Genomic DNA, 15,912 nt, shown 5'->3' with positions numbered 1-15,912 from the left:
TTCATGACAGCATGTTGGGACATGGGGTAACGTCGTAGCTTTGCCCAGTCCAGCTCCAGTTGGTCACACACTAGTCTACTGCACCACGGTATCAGTGTCCACACACACCACAGTTTGATGGCTCTACTGTCTACGAAGCCACTAACAGCCACGATACCCTTTTACCTTGCTGGCTTAACCTGAAACAGTGCATCTGAGGCTACAGGAAAAACCAAGAGATTGCATATAAACAGTAGCTGTGGCATGAAAGTGGCCATCTTCCAGAGAAGACACCTGCCCTGTCATTAGGGAAACAGCAGAACTCGTTCATGGTGTTGCGGCTCAAAACCAGCCGGCCATCACTGCAGCAGAACTTGAAAACTTGCAGGAAGCCTCCCCGAACGAGCATGTTACACCGCAGGGCTGTGCCGAAATGGCAGACCTGTCTCAGTCCTCGTGTCCTTCAACACACTGGTAAACGTGGCTTTCCTTCTGTTTCTGAAGACTGGTATTAAAGGCTGCAGCTACAAGGATTTCAGGCATGTTGTAAAATAACTTAGTAACACTGACTATAATGGACAACAGGATAAAACCCTTTCTGAAACCATTTAAAGGACATTTAACTTGCCCACCTGCAGGAAGGAGCACCACTTAGAGCAAGGACTTTCAAAGTTTTCTTTTTTTACCGTCAGTAATGTTTTCTCCCCCTGCCTGCTAAATTTATCTCTCAAAGTAAATGGGCAGTCTGGTCTCTGCTGTATAAGGACAATGGTGCACAGTCCAGCTGAAACAGACAATGGTAACCAGGGGTCTCATCATGCGAGCTGCTCTCTGTAGTGTCAAGAAGTGTCCAAGTGATACTGACCTTGTGACCGGAGATCTGCAGACTCTCTCAGGTTCGTCTGTGACCCTTAAGAAGGAAATAGATCACACCATTAGGTACGAATCAGTGGGCCACAGAGACTAGGCCAGAGGGCCAACAAAACAATCGTGAAAATTCTCTCATCGTCAAACACCTCAAAGCAACACGAAGGATAGAACAAAAGAAGAGGTTGTCAATGGTCACACGTTCTAATTTATTCCAGTAGCCAGCGCCCTCCAAACATCAAATCCCAAACATCCAATTTATTGTGGGTGATATAAATTTAGAATCCTAATTTCCTGCTTTTCGCTCCATCTAGCTTTTCTGGGTACTAGTAGAAAAGCGATATAAGGAACTTTTTCAGCTGTCTCTTTTACCTAATTAGTTACAAATGAAGAATGCATTTTAAAAAATGAAATAAAACCCACCTGATCAGGGAACCCTAATACGTATGCTGTGCAGGACACAGTGTATTCACTGTACTATCATCATCAGCTCAGGAAGTTGGTTCAGGAAGTACTGTACCAAGCTCTGCTTCATTATAATATGTTTCTCTCAAAAAAGAAAACCATCTCATTCCCCTCCACAGCAGTCAGTGGTATACAGTAAATAGAGCCCTGCACAAGGCGAGCTGTGAAATTCCAGAGCTCGGCTTTGTTCCTGGTGCTGCGCTTACAACTTCAACAAAGGCTTTTCCTGGAACTGGGCACTTTCCAATCGCAGGGCGGAATCTTCTGTGGAAGGAGCTGGCTGCTGGAGAGCACTCTGGTGAAAAATCACTGATCCACACGTCAAACATCAAACATAACTAAACATGAGCTGCAATGCACAAGACTTGAGGCATGACAACACTAGCGCTGGCCTTATGAGGTGCTGTTAAGTGTGGTAAGACAAGACACCTGAAATACAGGGGCCTGTTATTGTTAAAAGCAAACCCATCTGGGCCCAGCTTGCCCACGTACTCAGGAACCTTGACAAGAAGTTTCTTCTGCCCTGGTGGATCAACATTCATAATGTGGGCTGGACATTTGCTCGATGCATCTGCACCTCTTTTTGCAACCATTCCTGGCTTTCCTCAGTGCAACTCATGCTCCTCAGGGCTCACTGGTACTGTTCTGTGTGTTGAGCCTGAAGCTGATGTTCAGGACGACTAGCTGCTGGAGCCCCTTCAGGACTCTAAATACCTCAGTCATCGCTGTGCTATATGACAGGCTGCAGACATCTTCTAAGCAAACCAAGCGCGACACCAAGGCTTTGAGATGAGGCCGCACCAGCAATCTGTAGTTGGGTACTTCAGATGGATGAGTGCTCATGTCTGGTGATCTTCCACATGCATTACCTGCTGACCCCACCACATACACAGACAGACAGCCGTGAGAAGAGTCTCACTACGTACTCAAACACACGTGAGGCTGAGGAACGGAGACATATACAGTAATCTCTTGCAAGACGAGCCACCGCTACACAAGTTTTCCTTTGTGCGAGATGTTGTAATTCCTACCCATTATTTTTATATAACGTTCTGATTACTTACTAGTTAGGCTCCATGTAAAGCCTTGCTGAGATTCCTTTCAAATAATCTTCTCTGAGAAATTTAATTTATTTCATTTTCACTTTTTTGATAACAAAGGCTTGTGCGGCTCAGTGTAAACAGTATAGTACAGGACAGTACCTAATGCGTTTTGCTGATGGCCACGGTACTGTACAGTAAATACAGCAGGAGCCGGAGTGCTACTGTTTATGCATCAGCTAATGACTTCAAGCTTGTTTCTCGAATAATTAACCAGGAGTGTTGTTATTTTTATAAATAGGTACTGTTCTGTGCTGTCTTAAGGTGAAGTCTGGGTGTTTGAGAGAAGATTTCTGAGTTCTGAAACCGATCAGAGATTATACGTGAAGCAATATTAATTAATTAATTTCCGTTACACGAGTTTTCATTTTACGAGCTGTTTTGGAGGAACAAATTAAGCTTGTGTAACAAGCGATTACTGTACAGATTTTCTGCTGTTTGCTGTGGTTTAGCTGCAAAAATGTCATGCTGCCCCAACAAAATCCTCAAGGAATGGCACTGCACTAGGAAACCACCACGTCGGACAAGAGCCTTTCCCTTAGGATTTTAATACTCTCCAAGAAACACATGGGAGAGCAGGGCTTTTGAGAGCTTTCCTTGAAGGAGAGTAGAAAGACAGCCATGTCAGTATGTTACATGAATCCAGGAGGCAGGGCAGCAGGCGAACAGGCAGGCAGGCAGACAGACAGACAGATAAGCAAGGCCATGGGAAGACTTACTAACTGTTTTTGATCCCTGCGGAAGAGTGCAGCCCGAGACAGATTTGTTTGAGCTCTGGCGCTTAGAAGGGTCAAGATTGACCCTAGAGGAAAACAGAGACAGAGAAAGAGAGAGGAGAAATTGCAGGTGTTCGGCAGGGAAAGCAAACAAATTAAATAAAAACACTGAAAATCAACAGAAGAATCAAATACCAGCTGAGATCTGGATACAGAAAGATGTGAACTGCAGGTTGAGAGCCTGAGGTTAATAGAGGAACAAAAGGCCAGGGAAGACGACGCTTATTATAGGGGAGCTGCGTGGGGTAGCGCTGGACTTTGAGATCTGTCTGCACAGCCTAAACACACATACACACACTCAGAAGACAACTTCAGACTCACATCTGCTATGTTCGCTAATCATATTAGCCTCCATGCAGGCTGCTTTTAATAAACTGAGTCCATGTTGCACACGTACAGCTGTGGACTATTAACACTGGTCCAAACAAGGCAGCACATGTGTGACTATTTATAATTCCGCATTAAAACAGCAACAAAAGAGCAAACTCAAAAACACAGGTAGGTATGTGAAGAACTCCTTTCCTCCTGTGCTTAGTTTCTTTTTTTTTCCTTAGGCAAAGGGTTCACACATAAGCACATACTCATTGCTGTTCTTATACTAGCCAGGAGCCATATAACCCTTCACAGCTGGCAGCCCACTGAAGCTCAGCAGGTCTGTGAGCCTGGCCAGTACCTGGATGGGAGACCTCCTGGGAAAAACTAAGGCTGCTGCTGGAAGAGGTGTTAGTGGGGCCTGCAGGGGGCGCTCACCCTGCGGTCTGTGTGGGTCCTAATGCCCCAGTATATTGACGGGGACACTTCACTGTAAATAGGAGGTGTCCTTTGGATAAAACATAACACCTTGGTCCTGACTCTCTGTGGTCATTACAAAACCCAGGGCGTTTCTCGAAAAGAGTAGGGGTATCACCCCGGTGTCTTAGCCAAATTTCCCCCTGGCCTTTACCGGTCATGGCCTCCTAATAACCCCCATCTCTGAACTCCTCCCCACTGAGAGCTGGTGTGTGGGGAGTGTACTGGAACATCACCCAGGTGGGGCTGCACACTGGTGGGGGTGGAGGGGATCCCCATGACCTGTAAAGAGCTTTGAGTGGAGTGTCCAGAAAAGCGCTATATAAGTGTAAGGATTATTATTATTATTATTAACGCTCAGTGCCAGTGCCAGAGGATGAGAATGTTCCTGGTAAAACAGAGCTGATATAATGGCGAGAGCCCGTACCTGCGGGTCAGTTTGGAGGTGATCTTGCTGAAGAGGTTGGAGGTGGCTCGGCTGCGGGCGTGAGGGAGGGGGCTGGCGTCATGCGACAGGGTGGGGGAGGTGGGCGGGGCGGTGTGGGGGGGCGGGCGGCGGTCTCGGAGCTGCCCCCCGTGGAAGGTGCTGCGGATGGTGGAGCCGCGAGAGAGCCGGGAGCGGTCGCTCACGGAGGAGGCCCCCCCCGCGCCCGCGCCCGCGATGCTGTGGGTCGACGGCGAGGCGGGGGGCAGCCGGTGAGACAGGGAGCTGAGAGAGAGAGAGAGAGAGAGAGAGTGAGACAAGCACAGCTGTTAACGCACGCACGCACGCACGAACACGGTGACCGACTCACTGGACAGCGCAGTGCATTAACTCCTGTAGCGGAAAGATACCTAGGACTCTGGTCAGGAATGGAAAAGAGAGGAAAGGGAGAGAGAGACATCTACTGGATAGTCAGCACCAGATCACAGACAGGTGAGCAGGCTTCCCCTTTCTGACTTGGTCAGGGTACTGTATAACTATACACTAATCCCCTACCCCTACAAACAGACTTCTTATTTTTCCATGTTTTGGGTTTTCTATATTACCTATTTCTATACAGTAGGTTTCATTCTAATGTATATTATGGGAACAGAGCAGGATCCACCTCCCCCGGGGAGATTTAAACCTTCTGTTCGCCTGACCCGTCTCGGTAAGGAGGACTGCACAGAGGCAGGCAGCCACAGCTGTGCGTGTGCGTGCAGCTACCCCGTCTCGCTGCCGATCTGTGATCATATCGACAGCCTGGCTGGCGAAGGAGAGGACGGGCAGAGAGCCAGGCCTGCGAGCCGCACACCCCTCTGTGTGCTCTCACTAAAGCCCAGCTCATACCGTCCGATTTATTGAAATGTCTGCTAAAAACTGCCCCTGGGCAAAGCTTCACGTATAAAAATGGCCGTGTTCACATTGGGTCAGAGGGATAAAAGGGCTGTTATCCTGTTTTTTAAAGGGAATTACCAGTTATTTCTACTTATCCTCCCTATAATCCCTCCCATATTTTATTCTGCAGTGCAATCTTGCTGGTGCCTTAGAAGTCATGAACAGTTTAGAGAAGTCTCTGGACAACTATTGCCCACCTTAGCCCAGAAGCACCCAGCCATGTGCTGACTGCTGTCTGGAGAGTCCTGGCCACAGCTGAGCAGTGACAAAGGTGATGTCACGAGTAATGCTGGGGTCACCGCTCTGAGTATGCGACTCTACTGGCCGGACACCCGTCCTGGAGGATGTTTCTGCTCTTCCCGCAATCGTTAGCCGACGCCCGATCAGCCGGCCAGTCACACTGCTGGCGGCTCCGCGGTGCCATCACATGCGGCGCAGGCTCACCTGTTGTCCTTGCCGTTCTGCAGGAGGGAGTGCCTGTCGGTGCTGGAGCGGTCCGTGCACACGTACGTGTTCCGCCGGGTCATGGCACTTGCAGGGATATTGTTCTGCAATGCAAGAGTCCCATCAAGGTGTGTACATGGTCGCCGTTCCCCTGACTCACTCCTTTTTTTTTTTAAGAGGTTTCGGATATCAGCTCTTCTGCCATAGTGACTGGATCCAGGCAGAATCACTCAAACAGCTTCCTGGTGTTAGCTGTGGAAATTCTGGTTGGACACTAATGAATACTACTGAATTCCCAGCAGCCATATCACCCTGCAATTCACAACTGCCACCCACTGAAGCTCAGTGAGCCTGGCCAGTATCTGGATGGGAGACTCCTGGGAAAGCTGAGGTTGCTGCTGGAAGAGGTCTTAGAGGGGTCAGTAGAGGGCGCTCACCCTGTGATCTGTGTGGGAACTAATGCCCCAGTATTGTAATGGTGTCACTTTACTGTAAAAAGGCACTGTCCTTCGGATGAGATGAAAAACTAAGGTCCTGACTCTCTGTGGTCATTAAAAATCCCAGGGCGTTTCTCGAAAGGAGTAGGGGTGTAACCCTGGCATCTTGGCCAAATTTCTCCTGGCCTTTATCAATCATGGCCTCCTAATAATCCCCGTCTCTGAACTGGCTTCATCACTCTGCTCTCCTCCCCACTGTGACCTGGTGTGTGAGGAGCGGACTGGCGCGTCATTCAAGTGGGGCTGCACACTGGTGGCGGTAGTGGGATTCCCCATTACCTGTAAAGCGCTTTGAGTGGAGTGTCCAGAAAAGCGCTATATACAGTAAGTGTAAGGATTATCAAGTATTGAATAAGCTCATAAAATAAGCAGAGCTCTCCCATATTTAAATCAGGAACCTTAAAACAGCCCGGAGAATTCTCTTCATCCCCTGTGGCTTTAGGCCAGCGGTTGCAAATGAAGCTGCTTACTCTTGGCAGGGATTCTGAGGAAGGAAAGGGAAAAGAAACTCCCTCTCTCACCGTGGTGGCATTAATCTCTTTGCGGCGGTCGGGGATCTCGGACTTGTTGGGGTTGTTGGCGCTGCTGACCATGGGGCTGGAGGGGGGGATGCTCCGGCTGCCCACCACGCTGCAGCTGGTCTTGCGCGACGGCATGCGCTCCTCCTTCAGGTCCGCCTCGCCCGTGCTGGTGGGGCTGCGCTTGGGGTGCGCCACCGGGAGGGAGGGGCCACCTGCGGGGAGACGCAGGGTGTGAGGGAGCTCGGGCCGTTTCAGACGGTACAAAACCCTTTAATAACTGGAAGCTTTGGATGCAAATTTTCAGTTTCCTAAAGGCCGTTCTTGGTCTTCGTTTCCTTCCTTGAGTATAAGAAAACGAATTCTGAGTTTATCTGGTGTTTGATACGTGGCACATTTGCACTGAAGCAAAAAAACACTTGAAAGTTGCCATGCTGTGGGTTTCTCCTAGCTAGGAAATGAACTAAAAATGCTTTTGCACATGAGCCTTAAAATCTGTAAAGGACAAATAGCCTCTGAGATATATGTCAGATACTGAAAAAGAGAATACTCCACTATCTTTCGGTTTCCAGCTCTGATGTGTCTGCCATTTATGGACAACAAAGGTCTCTCTAATGCAGTACACGCACTGTAAAACATTCCTGGGAAAGGTATTTAAAGGTACACTTGACTACCTGTATCTGTACTTGGGCCAGAGGTTAGCTTGTTGGCACATACTGAACAGAGAAACCCCAAACACCTCTCCTTGCTTCTGCGTGCCAGCAGTACCCTAAGCACCTCACCCCTGCCCCCTGCACCCCGCCGCCCCCTGCGGCTCAGGGAACTCACAGAAATCACTGTGCCTCCGCTGCCGGTGGTAGGTGGAGGCGCTGCGCTGGCTCTTGCCATGTGAGGAGGAGGAGGAGGAGGTAGCGGACGAGTGCTTGCTGGTTCCGTTGGTGACGGTGCTGGGTCGCACCCGGGCCAGAGACAGGCTGCTTCCCGAGCGGGACTCACTGCTGTCCAGCTGTAACACAGTGGAGCACAACAAGCCCGCCAGCTCAGAACCAGGCACAGACACCCCCGTAAACACCGCGCACCGAAGCTGTCTGCGTTTCTACTTAAAGTGTAAGTTCCTGCAGTATTTCAAAAATCAATTAGCACAACGCTTCAAAGAAACAAATCAATAAAAAAAATAGTTTAAAAAACAAATCGCTGCTCCCGAACAATAAATTTGATCCATTAGCTCCAAACATGCAGCAAGTAAGGGTCACTGCATTTTAATTAATTTAAAGAAAGGAGAGAACACATACAGTACTTAAAGGTTCAATGCTATGCCGAATTTCCCATCAGGCACTGTAAGCACAGTGCCTAGGGGCAACGAAGGAGAGAAACACTAGTGACTAACAAAAAATGAGCTGAAACAACATGCTTGTGATCGACTCTAGGTGCTCCAAATCAATGACCATGCGCTACCTAGTGGCTGTTCTAGAAACTAGACATATCGAAGTGCTGGTCGCTCGACTCGCTCCATCAATCACGGGGTTGAGCATTAGAATAGTTTGAAGTGCATCCTGTCAATTGACGTCATTCAAATGGCATTGACCCCTCTTTTTGCACATTTTGGAGTGAAAGTGCCGAGGGCCTACGAACCCCAAAATCCGGCCCTGGCTCAATGATTATGCTCAGTGTTTTCCCTTCTATAGGACACTTAGCAGAAATGCTCAAAAACTCCTGCAAAGTCGCAGAATAAAACACTGTGGCAATGTGTGCTTAGGAGCGCTATGTTGTGGCGCGGTCCTGTAGAAAGAACGCCGCTGCTGCAGCTCCCCCTGCTGGTCCTCACCTCGTTGTTCTTGCGGCCCAGCAGCAGGTACGTGGCGGTGATGTCGTTGTACTTCTGTTTGGTCAGGGCGTCCTTGATCTGCTCGCGGGAATAGCCCATGCCCACCATCACCTCTGAGGGACGGCGCGGGGGGGAACAGGGAGAAAGATCGGATCAGTCACCGAATCCATCAGCTCTCGAGAAGCGAGATACTAACAGCTGCGATTCTTACTCTGGTTGAAAGCTGGGTTCCAGACTGGCTCTGTCAGGGTGGAGTTTGCATGACCGAAGCTCAAATCTGTTTTTTCCAGTAACCCAGGCTTATTCTGTATCAACAAGCTGTGCAGTATTTCTGAATTTTGACAGGATGTGCTGTAACATCAGCTCCACGTTTCACAGTTACCTGTGGAACCACAACACTTCACTGCGCCAGCTATGACCACTTTACCTAGGCTGTCTTGGATAAAGGCTGCCAGGAAAATAACTACAGCAGGCGAAGGCCTCACCGATGCGGCTGGCATCACTGTAGTCCTCCAGGGGCTCCACGTGGGGCTTGAGTTCGTCCCCCTCGTACCCAGCGTTCATCCACTTGTCCTTCATGATTTGCTGGCGAGAAGAACAGACGGATTTTAAGTTGTTACAGGAGATAACGGGACACAGAAAGGAAAGAAACGCAGGCTCAAAATAAGATGATTAGCGACCTTCTTAAACAGCCGAGCTGTAAAATGGCATCAGTGCCGGAGGTTGGTTTGGAGCCCAAGCAGCCTGTTTACTGTGTTTGGTCAGGAAGCGCTATGATATGACAACTGTTTTCACGCCTGAAATTCTGTCGGGACCAGACCCCCCACTTGGGGGCCCCCAGCTGCCCTCACTCCGCTCCTCTCCACTCAGCCTTACCTCCAGGGTGCAGCGCTTGCTGGGGTTGAGGACCAGGAAGCGGCGCAGGATGTTCTCGCAGTCGGTCGACATGTAGAAGGGCACGCGGTACTTCCCCCTCAGCACCCTCTCCCGCAGCTCCTGGGACAGCACACACCACAGACAGTGAGCCTCTGCACATCCTCGCCAAGCTCCTCGTTCGCACACAGCTTTTCTTGTATCTTCTACACAAACGTTTTCCTGGGCTTTCGAGAGCCTCGTGTGGGACAGCCTCCCACACTGATACCAGGAGACCCGACACAAGCACTCCAACATCGGCCAGCTTGGTCTCGGGCATCTTGTGGGCCCTCATGCAGATGGTTTGGCAAGGTAAAGGCTGATCTGGGACACCCAACAACTGGGAGAAGTGGGCAATAACCTTAATACGAGAGGACTCTGCAGCAGCAGCTACAGTACTGCAGTAGGTGTGCTAGTGTGGCACAATGGCTTCCATTGCGGACACGCTGTCATGAACGAAGGCGACGCAGTCTTCCTAGAGGAGGTCCTGTGCTCGGGGATGGGAGGGCCGTGTCAGAGAGCGGGTGTGTTTCTGAAGGGGACTGAGCTTGTCTTTTGTACCTGTACAACTAGCAGGAGGACTCCGGTCAGGGGCAGAGACCTCCTATCCAGGAGCAGTGTCCTGGGTCCTATATCACGGGAGGACCTTACCTTCAGATTCTGCCCGTCGAAGGGCAGCGAGCCGCTGACCAGCGTGTACAGGATGACGCCCAGGCTCCAGATATCCACCTCGGGCCCGTCGTACTTCTTGCCCTGGAACAGCTCGGGGGCGGCGTAGGGGGGGCTGCCGCAGAACGTGTCCAGCTTGTTCCCCAGGGTGAACTCGTTGCTGAACCCAAAGTCGGCGATCTTGATGTTAGAGTCGGCATCCAGCAGGAGATTCTCCGCCTGTCAAGTCAGTATTTCAGGAACTGTAACCTTTTTTTCTATAGATACTGGTAAGATTAGAGGCCATTACAAAAAAAAGAAACAGCTTGGAAAAGTTTATCCATGTTGTTGTAGTTAAAATATAATTTTTTCTTATTCCTAATTCCCTATGACACCATTCGAATTTTGTAACCATTAAGAAAAATGGTGTTTCAAAGAGAGGGGAAATTAACCTAATGAACAAAATGCCTCCTAGAGCAGTTTTATTAACTAAACGAACAAACAAGCCAGTTGCCTGGTTCCAGTGAGGCCTGGTTCTGACCTTGAGGTCCCTGTGAACGATGTTCTTCTGGTGACAGTAGTGCACAGCAGACACAATCTGTGTGGGAGAGAAGCACAGGTCATGATGGGCAGCACTTGCCTTGATTTTTTGGACACTGTAAGTTTACTTTAGTTTTAACCCGGAAACCTTTTAACAGACAATGAGCTGAGCCAGCTTCTTGACTGAGATTTATATGAGGCAGTGAATTAAGCCTAGTGAAATTCAGTTCTCGTCTCCGTCAGGTTCGATCTGCCTTGCTGTCCTGCTGATGAAGGCAAACAGAAACCTCATCAGCAGTGCAGGCCTGCAGTGTACCACCGGGGTGAGGTGGGCTTCACGGCTTTAGTTCGCTTGCTGCAGAAATGGCTCTAGGCACCTAAAATCATGTGACAGAAATGAGAGAGACGTTTCACGATTCACTCTTCCCATCAGGGAGACTGTATGGGGCTGTACAGCCATAAAGCTTAGGCTCAGAAAAGTGTTCATCCCACACTGGCAAACCAAAAATCACCAATTTAAAAACAGGACTCCCACAGAGGCGTAAAGGAAACTACTTCTTAAACACGCTAGAAACAACAAGCAAAAGATAGAAGGTTTCATCAGAAATCATGGCCGCCAGCCCTACGCAGGCTCCCACGTGGCTAGCCCTGTCCAGTTCTCACATCCCCACACTGGAACCGTCCGCGTCGGAGGCTCTGCATTCACAGCCCACGAGCCGCGACTGGCTTACCTGCCGGAATTTGGCTCGCGCTTCCTTCTCCTTCATTCTCCCGTGAGACACGAGGTAGTCGAAGACTTCGCCTGCGGGGGAGGCAGAGGAACAGGGACAGGGCACGGTGAGGGCGGGCAGCGCACCTGGGCCTCTGCCCCGCCGCCAGAGTCTCCACACACAGCGGACTCCTGCTGCTCCCTGAAGGGCCCTGTGGCGCTTCGCCCAGGCGCGGACAGGGATGACGTACAGCATGTCCACACACTCGGAACGATCAGTGGACAGACAGGATAGACAGAGACTGCGCAGTGTGTGAGCTTGACCGCGTGCATGCTCACAGAGCCTCATGCAGAAGGGCACTCAGGAAGACTGTACCGCTGCACGTGCAACAGAAACAGGACATTTTGTATTGCAGAGAAACAGCCCAGTTTCAGTTAAATGATGAAATCTGCTTTTGGAGAGGCACACTTCAGAACCATAGATCCTGAAGAGAGCCGAGACAGGACAAATGAATGTTTGGGGGCCTGTGACATGACAGCTTCTTCTCCATGAGTGTCTAAGGCTGCCTTGCAGTCTGTCTAATTTCACCTGAGTATGACAAACACCAAACCAAGCTTCTTTCCTCTGCAGTACCTCAGCCTCAGAGATCATGAGCCCATTTGCTCAAGAAAGAAAGAGGACAGAGACAAAGCAAGAGATATGGGATGGATAATGAGACCACACTGCACCTCACCCAACGAGGCCCAGAGAGAAAAGAGGTTCAGATCCCAGCCGAGGGGGAAGACAGGGGTTCGGGGTAGGAAAGGCACAGTGTGCCTGGCTGCCCCTGTGTCGCCCAACTCTCTTACAGTAAAGGGCAGCGCTGCAGAGAGCCGACCGAGAGCTGGCATGGCTTGGAGCAGCCGTATCTGGAGAGAAGCGGGCTGGATTCAACCCACGTGTCCGATCGATGTGACAGCCGTATGTGTATGTCTGTGTGCTAGGGCGTGCAAGCGTGCGTGAGTGTGTGTGTGTGTGTGTGACTGCTGAAGCTGCAGGGAAGCACAAGGGATTCTCTCACGGACAGACAAAGCAGCGAGTGAGGGAGTGAGTGATAAAGAGGGAGAAGGAAAGAGGGGATGGGGGGGCAGAAAGAAATAGCTGGAGAGGAAAGAGGGAGCAAAGGATTATGAAGAGAGGAGGGGCAGGGGGGATGAGTGAAAGAAAGGGCAGGAGAGAAGGGGAGAGTGGCAGATGACAATGGAGGGAGGGGAACAGAAAGAGAGGGAGGGAGACTTCGGAGCTGCCAGAGCTGGATCGGAGGGAGGAAGCAGCGAGGGAGAGACAGAGACTGGTCGGAATGAACAGAGAGGTAAAAGAATAATAGAGGATGAACCCAGTGCGTTTCTCCTGGCAGTAACGAACTAGGTTATGGCTTTGACGCTGTGGGAAACCGCTCTGGGGTGCTTGGCTGCGATTCAAGAGGCCAGGTAAATATTTGGTTGACAGAGCTCTGCAGAGCTGGGCACGTAGAGATTTTTAATCGGAATACATCCGCTCAGCACCATTAGAAGCCACTATTTATCATTTCAAATGGAAATGAATCCTGATGGCTGACACACTCCGAACCAGATGGTCAGAAGCTCAGTTTTCAGCATGGTTACAGATAAGGAACAAGTAATAGGTTTATTCCATGCTGAAAAAAAGAAGAAAGAGAACACAACGTTTCGGCCGTGGAGCCTTCTTCAGGTGTGTGACTTCAGGTGTGCTGACGCAGCTCCCCACCTGAACTACATGGTTACAGATAGGCACTGGGATAAAAAGTCCAGTGGAAGTAGAATAAGAAGGGAACGAGACGTCTCCTCTGAATATTGACATGTCTGGGTTCTCTCCTGTCGAAAGCAGCCTTTCTCAATCTGAATCACATTAAAGGAGATTCCTGTTGTTTACTATGGTGTGCAGCAGTAAAAGAACAGCAAAATAGCAAAGATAAGACAAGGACTATAGAGGCATGTGCAAACAAAGTGCTAAACATTGCATAAGCCCATTTAAGCAAACAAGCACAGCAGGACAAACAAAAAAAATGTATTTTTGGAACTTATTTTTTTCTCTGAGCTGCCTAATAAAAGCACAGGTTACCTGTGTGAAAGATGGTGTGCCACACTTTTACTGGGATCACTAAAGGGCTATGGGGGGACAGACAGACACTCACCCCCACTGGCGTACTCCATGATCAGATACAGTGTCTTCTCAGTCTCGATCACTTCAAACAGTTGCACTGCAAAACAAGGAACACATCAGTGAATTAAAGCAGTAGTACAACATACATTCGGATCTGTTCAAATTAACAACATAGGCTACATTTAACCTTCAGCAACACAAACACCTTGTGGTACACAATAAAAGTAAAAAAGTCTTTTGCTTGTTAATATCTCAAGTTAGTATCCTTACAGAATGGTGTCACTTCTCAACTTTTTTTACTTGTTTTCTCACAAGGAAAAAGCAGGTGCTGATGATAAACGATTTCTGAAAACTGCCCACGGCGTTTCATGTAAGTTATTTTCTGCAGGGCTTTTTATCTCAGTTTTACAAAACTCACAACACAACTGAACAGTTGTGTAAAGGTGAGAGTAACACAAGCCAGAGTCACGTTACAGAGTCCCAGACAGTCCTGGGAAAAGAATTCTACAATCATGGAACTACACCCCAAAAAAGTCAGATCAGTCAAGAAAACAAAGTCCTGTCTTTCCGCTTCCGAGAAAAAGCCAGACTTGAGGCTTATGCCTGCACGTGTTTCTTACTCACGCAACCCTATGGTAAAATCTAAAAATGGTAACACAAAGACACGCAAATACCACCTGCTTCTGCTGCGCTGCGCAGTAAATCTGCTCGTCAGCCATCGGTGCCACCGGCTGGAGGCAAACGGCAGAGTGAGAGGGGTCACTCTGTCACAACGCCAGCTGGGCTTTCATTCAGGCGACGCGGGCTTTAAGCAAACTTGACGAGACTACGACTTACAAAAGGGCGCCGCCTGTGGATTCCAATCTGCACTTTTCCCCCCTTTGCACCCACATCAATCAGGAAGGGTTCAAATCCCAGGGGAAGGGGATGAACTAAGCAGATATTTTTTTTCTTTCCAGCAGTTATGGTTTCTGGGAATCAATCTGCTGTCTGAGCTGGTAGCAGGGAACCTAGTGACTGAGTGCTTGAGTTATCTAAGTATTACTAACACACCGAATCAACTGTTGAGTGTCCTGCAACTAGGAGATGGAAAGGTGACTCTGACTTACCGCAGCTGTTTCATTCTTTTTTCACTACAGTTGTGTAAAACACTTCACTCGTCTTCAAACTGAGAAAGTGTGCTAGCAGGTAGATTGTACTCCTACAAACTGAAACCTTTAGTCTTTTACTGTGTGCAAAGACCTGCTCCGACACTAAATTCTTCAATCTGGGCCAGCAAGCTCAGTTGGAGTTTTAAAACGACACGCTTAGCAACGCTTTGTGGCACCCAATATGGGTTCTGATGGGATGTCCACGATGAATTATTGATGAGGGGATATTAAAATCAGTCACCTTGACAGACGGATTACAGACAATCCTAAACCACACAACACCAAGTTAAAAAAAATCTCCAGAAGACGCAAACTGCTCTGTATTCTTTGAAGTGCAGGGCCAGGCATAGATGATCGTACATACCCATAATACCTAAACTAGCCTGGCTATCAGGAACCCTCCTCCCCTGACAACATCCTGTAGGCACAAGGACAACCTGAACAGGATGTGACAGGTTCCGATTATTCCTGCAGGATCACTGTCAGCTCAGGCTGTGATAAGGGGGCGAGTGTATGATACCGACCCACACACCTCCATCGGTTCGGCCGGATTTCACAGGCAGATTCCAGGGCTGTAGTGTGGAGCAGAGGTGAGGGTTCTGGACTCGTATCTGGAAGCTTGTGAACTGAAATCCCAGCTGAGACCCTGCTGTTATATCCTTCAGTAAGGGACCTCACCCAAACTGTTGCAGTAAAATACCCAGCTGTGTAAAGGTTGGTTAAATTTAACTCGCTTTGGACAAAAGAGTCACCCAAATACAGTAAATCAGTAAGAGTTTCAAAAGGACTGAAATCTGAGGGTTGTTCTGGCCGGGGAAGATGATGAAGAGCCCATCACCTCTTCTCCAGGCAAACCACGCATAGTCTTCAGAGTATTAATTTGGCTGGGGTTCCTAATATTTTGACCCATGAGACTGTACCACAAGGCATGGAAAGGAGCTAACTGGATAGCTCCGTAAGAGGCTGAAAATGCCATCATTCTAAATGTGCCGCCATGCTTTATTTCAGTACACTTGCACCACAGCTCAATTGCTGCAGCTGTCACTCGCAGTTTCTCCCGGGATCCCCTTCCCCTCGCCCCGGGATCACATTCCTCCTCCTCCGCCAGCGTCCCAGCAGTAACACCTACCCCTCGGGGTCTGAATGGGAGAGATCATGCTCACTTTCCGCT

General features: G+C 49.2%; 1 protein-coding gene across 3 annotated transcripts in view; it reads right to left on the bottom strand.

Annotated features, from left to right (window-relative positions):
- LOC148838768 (MAP/microtubule affinity-regulating kinase 4-like) overlaps positions 1-15,912 on the bottom strand; it is a 46,093-nt gene that overhangs the window by 5,331 nt on the left and 24,850 nt on the right. The window contains exons 5-18 of one of the 3 annotated variants that reach the window (XM_088911771.1): positions 13,622-13,687; positions 11,452-11,522; positions 10,722-10,778; positions 10,184-10,420; positions 9,497-9,616; positions 9,106-9,205; positions 8,621-8,733; positions 7,624-7,801; positions 6,799-7,010; positions 5,781-5,884; positions 4,404-4,685; positions 3,131-3,213; positions 845-889; positions 166-193 (exon numbers count right to left, since the gene is read on the bottom strand). In XM_088911771.1, the coding sequence (XP_088767897.1) occupies positions 166-193; positions 845-889; positions 3,131-3,213; positions 4,404-4,685; positions 5,781-5,884; positions 6,799-7,010; positions 7,624-7,801; positions 8,621-8,733; positions 9,106-9,205; positions 9,497-9,616; positions 10,184-10,420; positions 10,722-10,778; positions 11,452-11,522; positions 13,622-13,687 (1,696 nt within the window). The remainder of the gene's footprint in view (positions 1-165; positions 194-844; positions 890-3,130; positions 3,214-4,403; positions 4,686-5,780; positions 5,885-6,798; positions 7,011-7,623; positions 7,802-8,620; positions 8,734-9,105; positions 9,206-9,496; positions 9,617-10,183; positions 10,421-10,721; positions 10,779-11,451; positions 11,523-13,621; positions 13,688-15,912) is intronic. The other 2 variants (XM_088911770.1, XM_088911769.1) reach the window with 2 other exon arrangements.

Source organism: Atractosteus spatula, chromosome 3, assembly GCF_055471065.1.
Source record: "Atractosteus spatula isolate fAtrSpa1 chromosome 3, fAtrSpa1.hap1, whole genome shotgun sequence".
NCBI lineage: Eukaryota > Metazoa > Chordata > Actinopteri > Semionotiformes > Lepisosteidae > Atractosteus > Atractosteus spatula.
The sequence above is the reverse complement of the archived record's forward strand: the minus strand, read 5'-3'. Positions and strand labels throughout refer to the sequence as shown.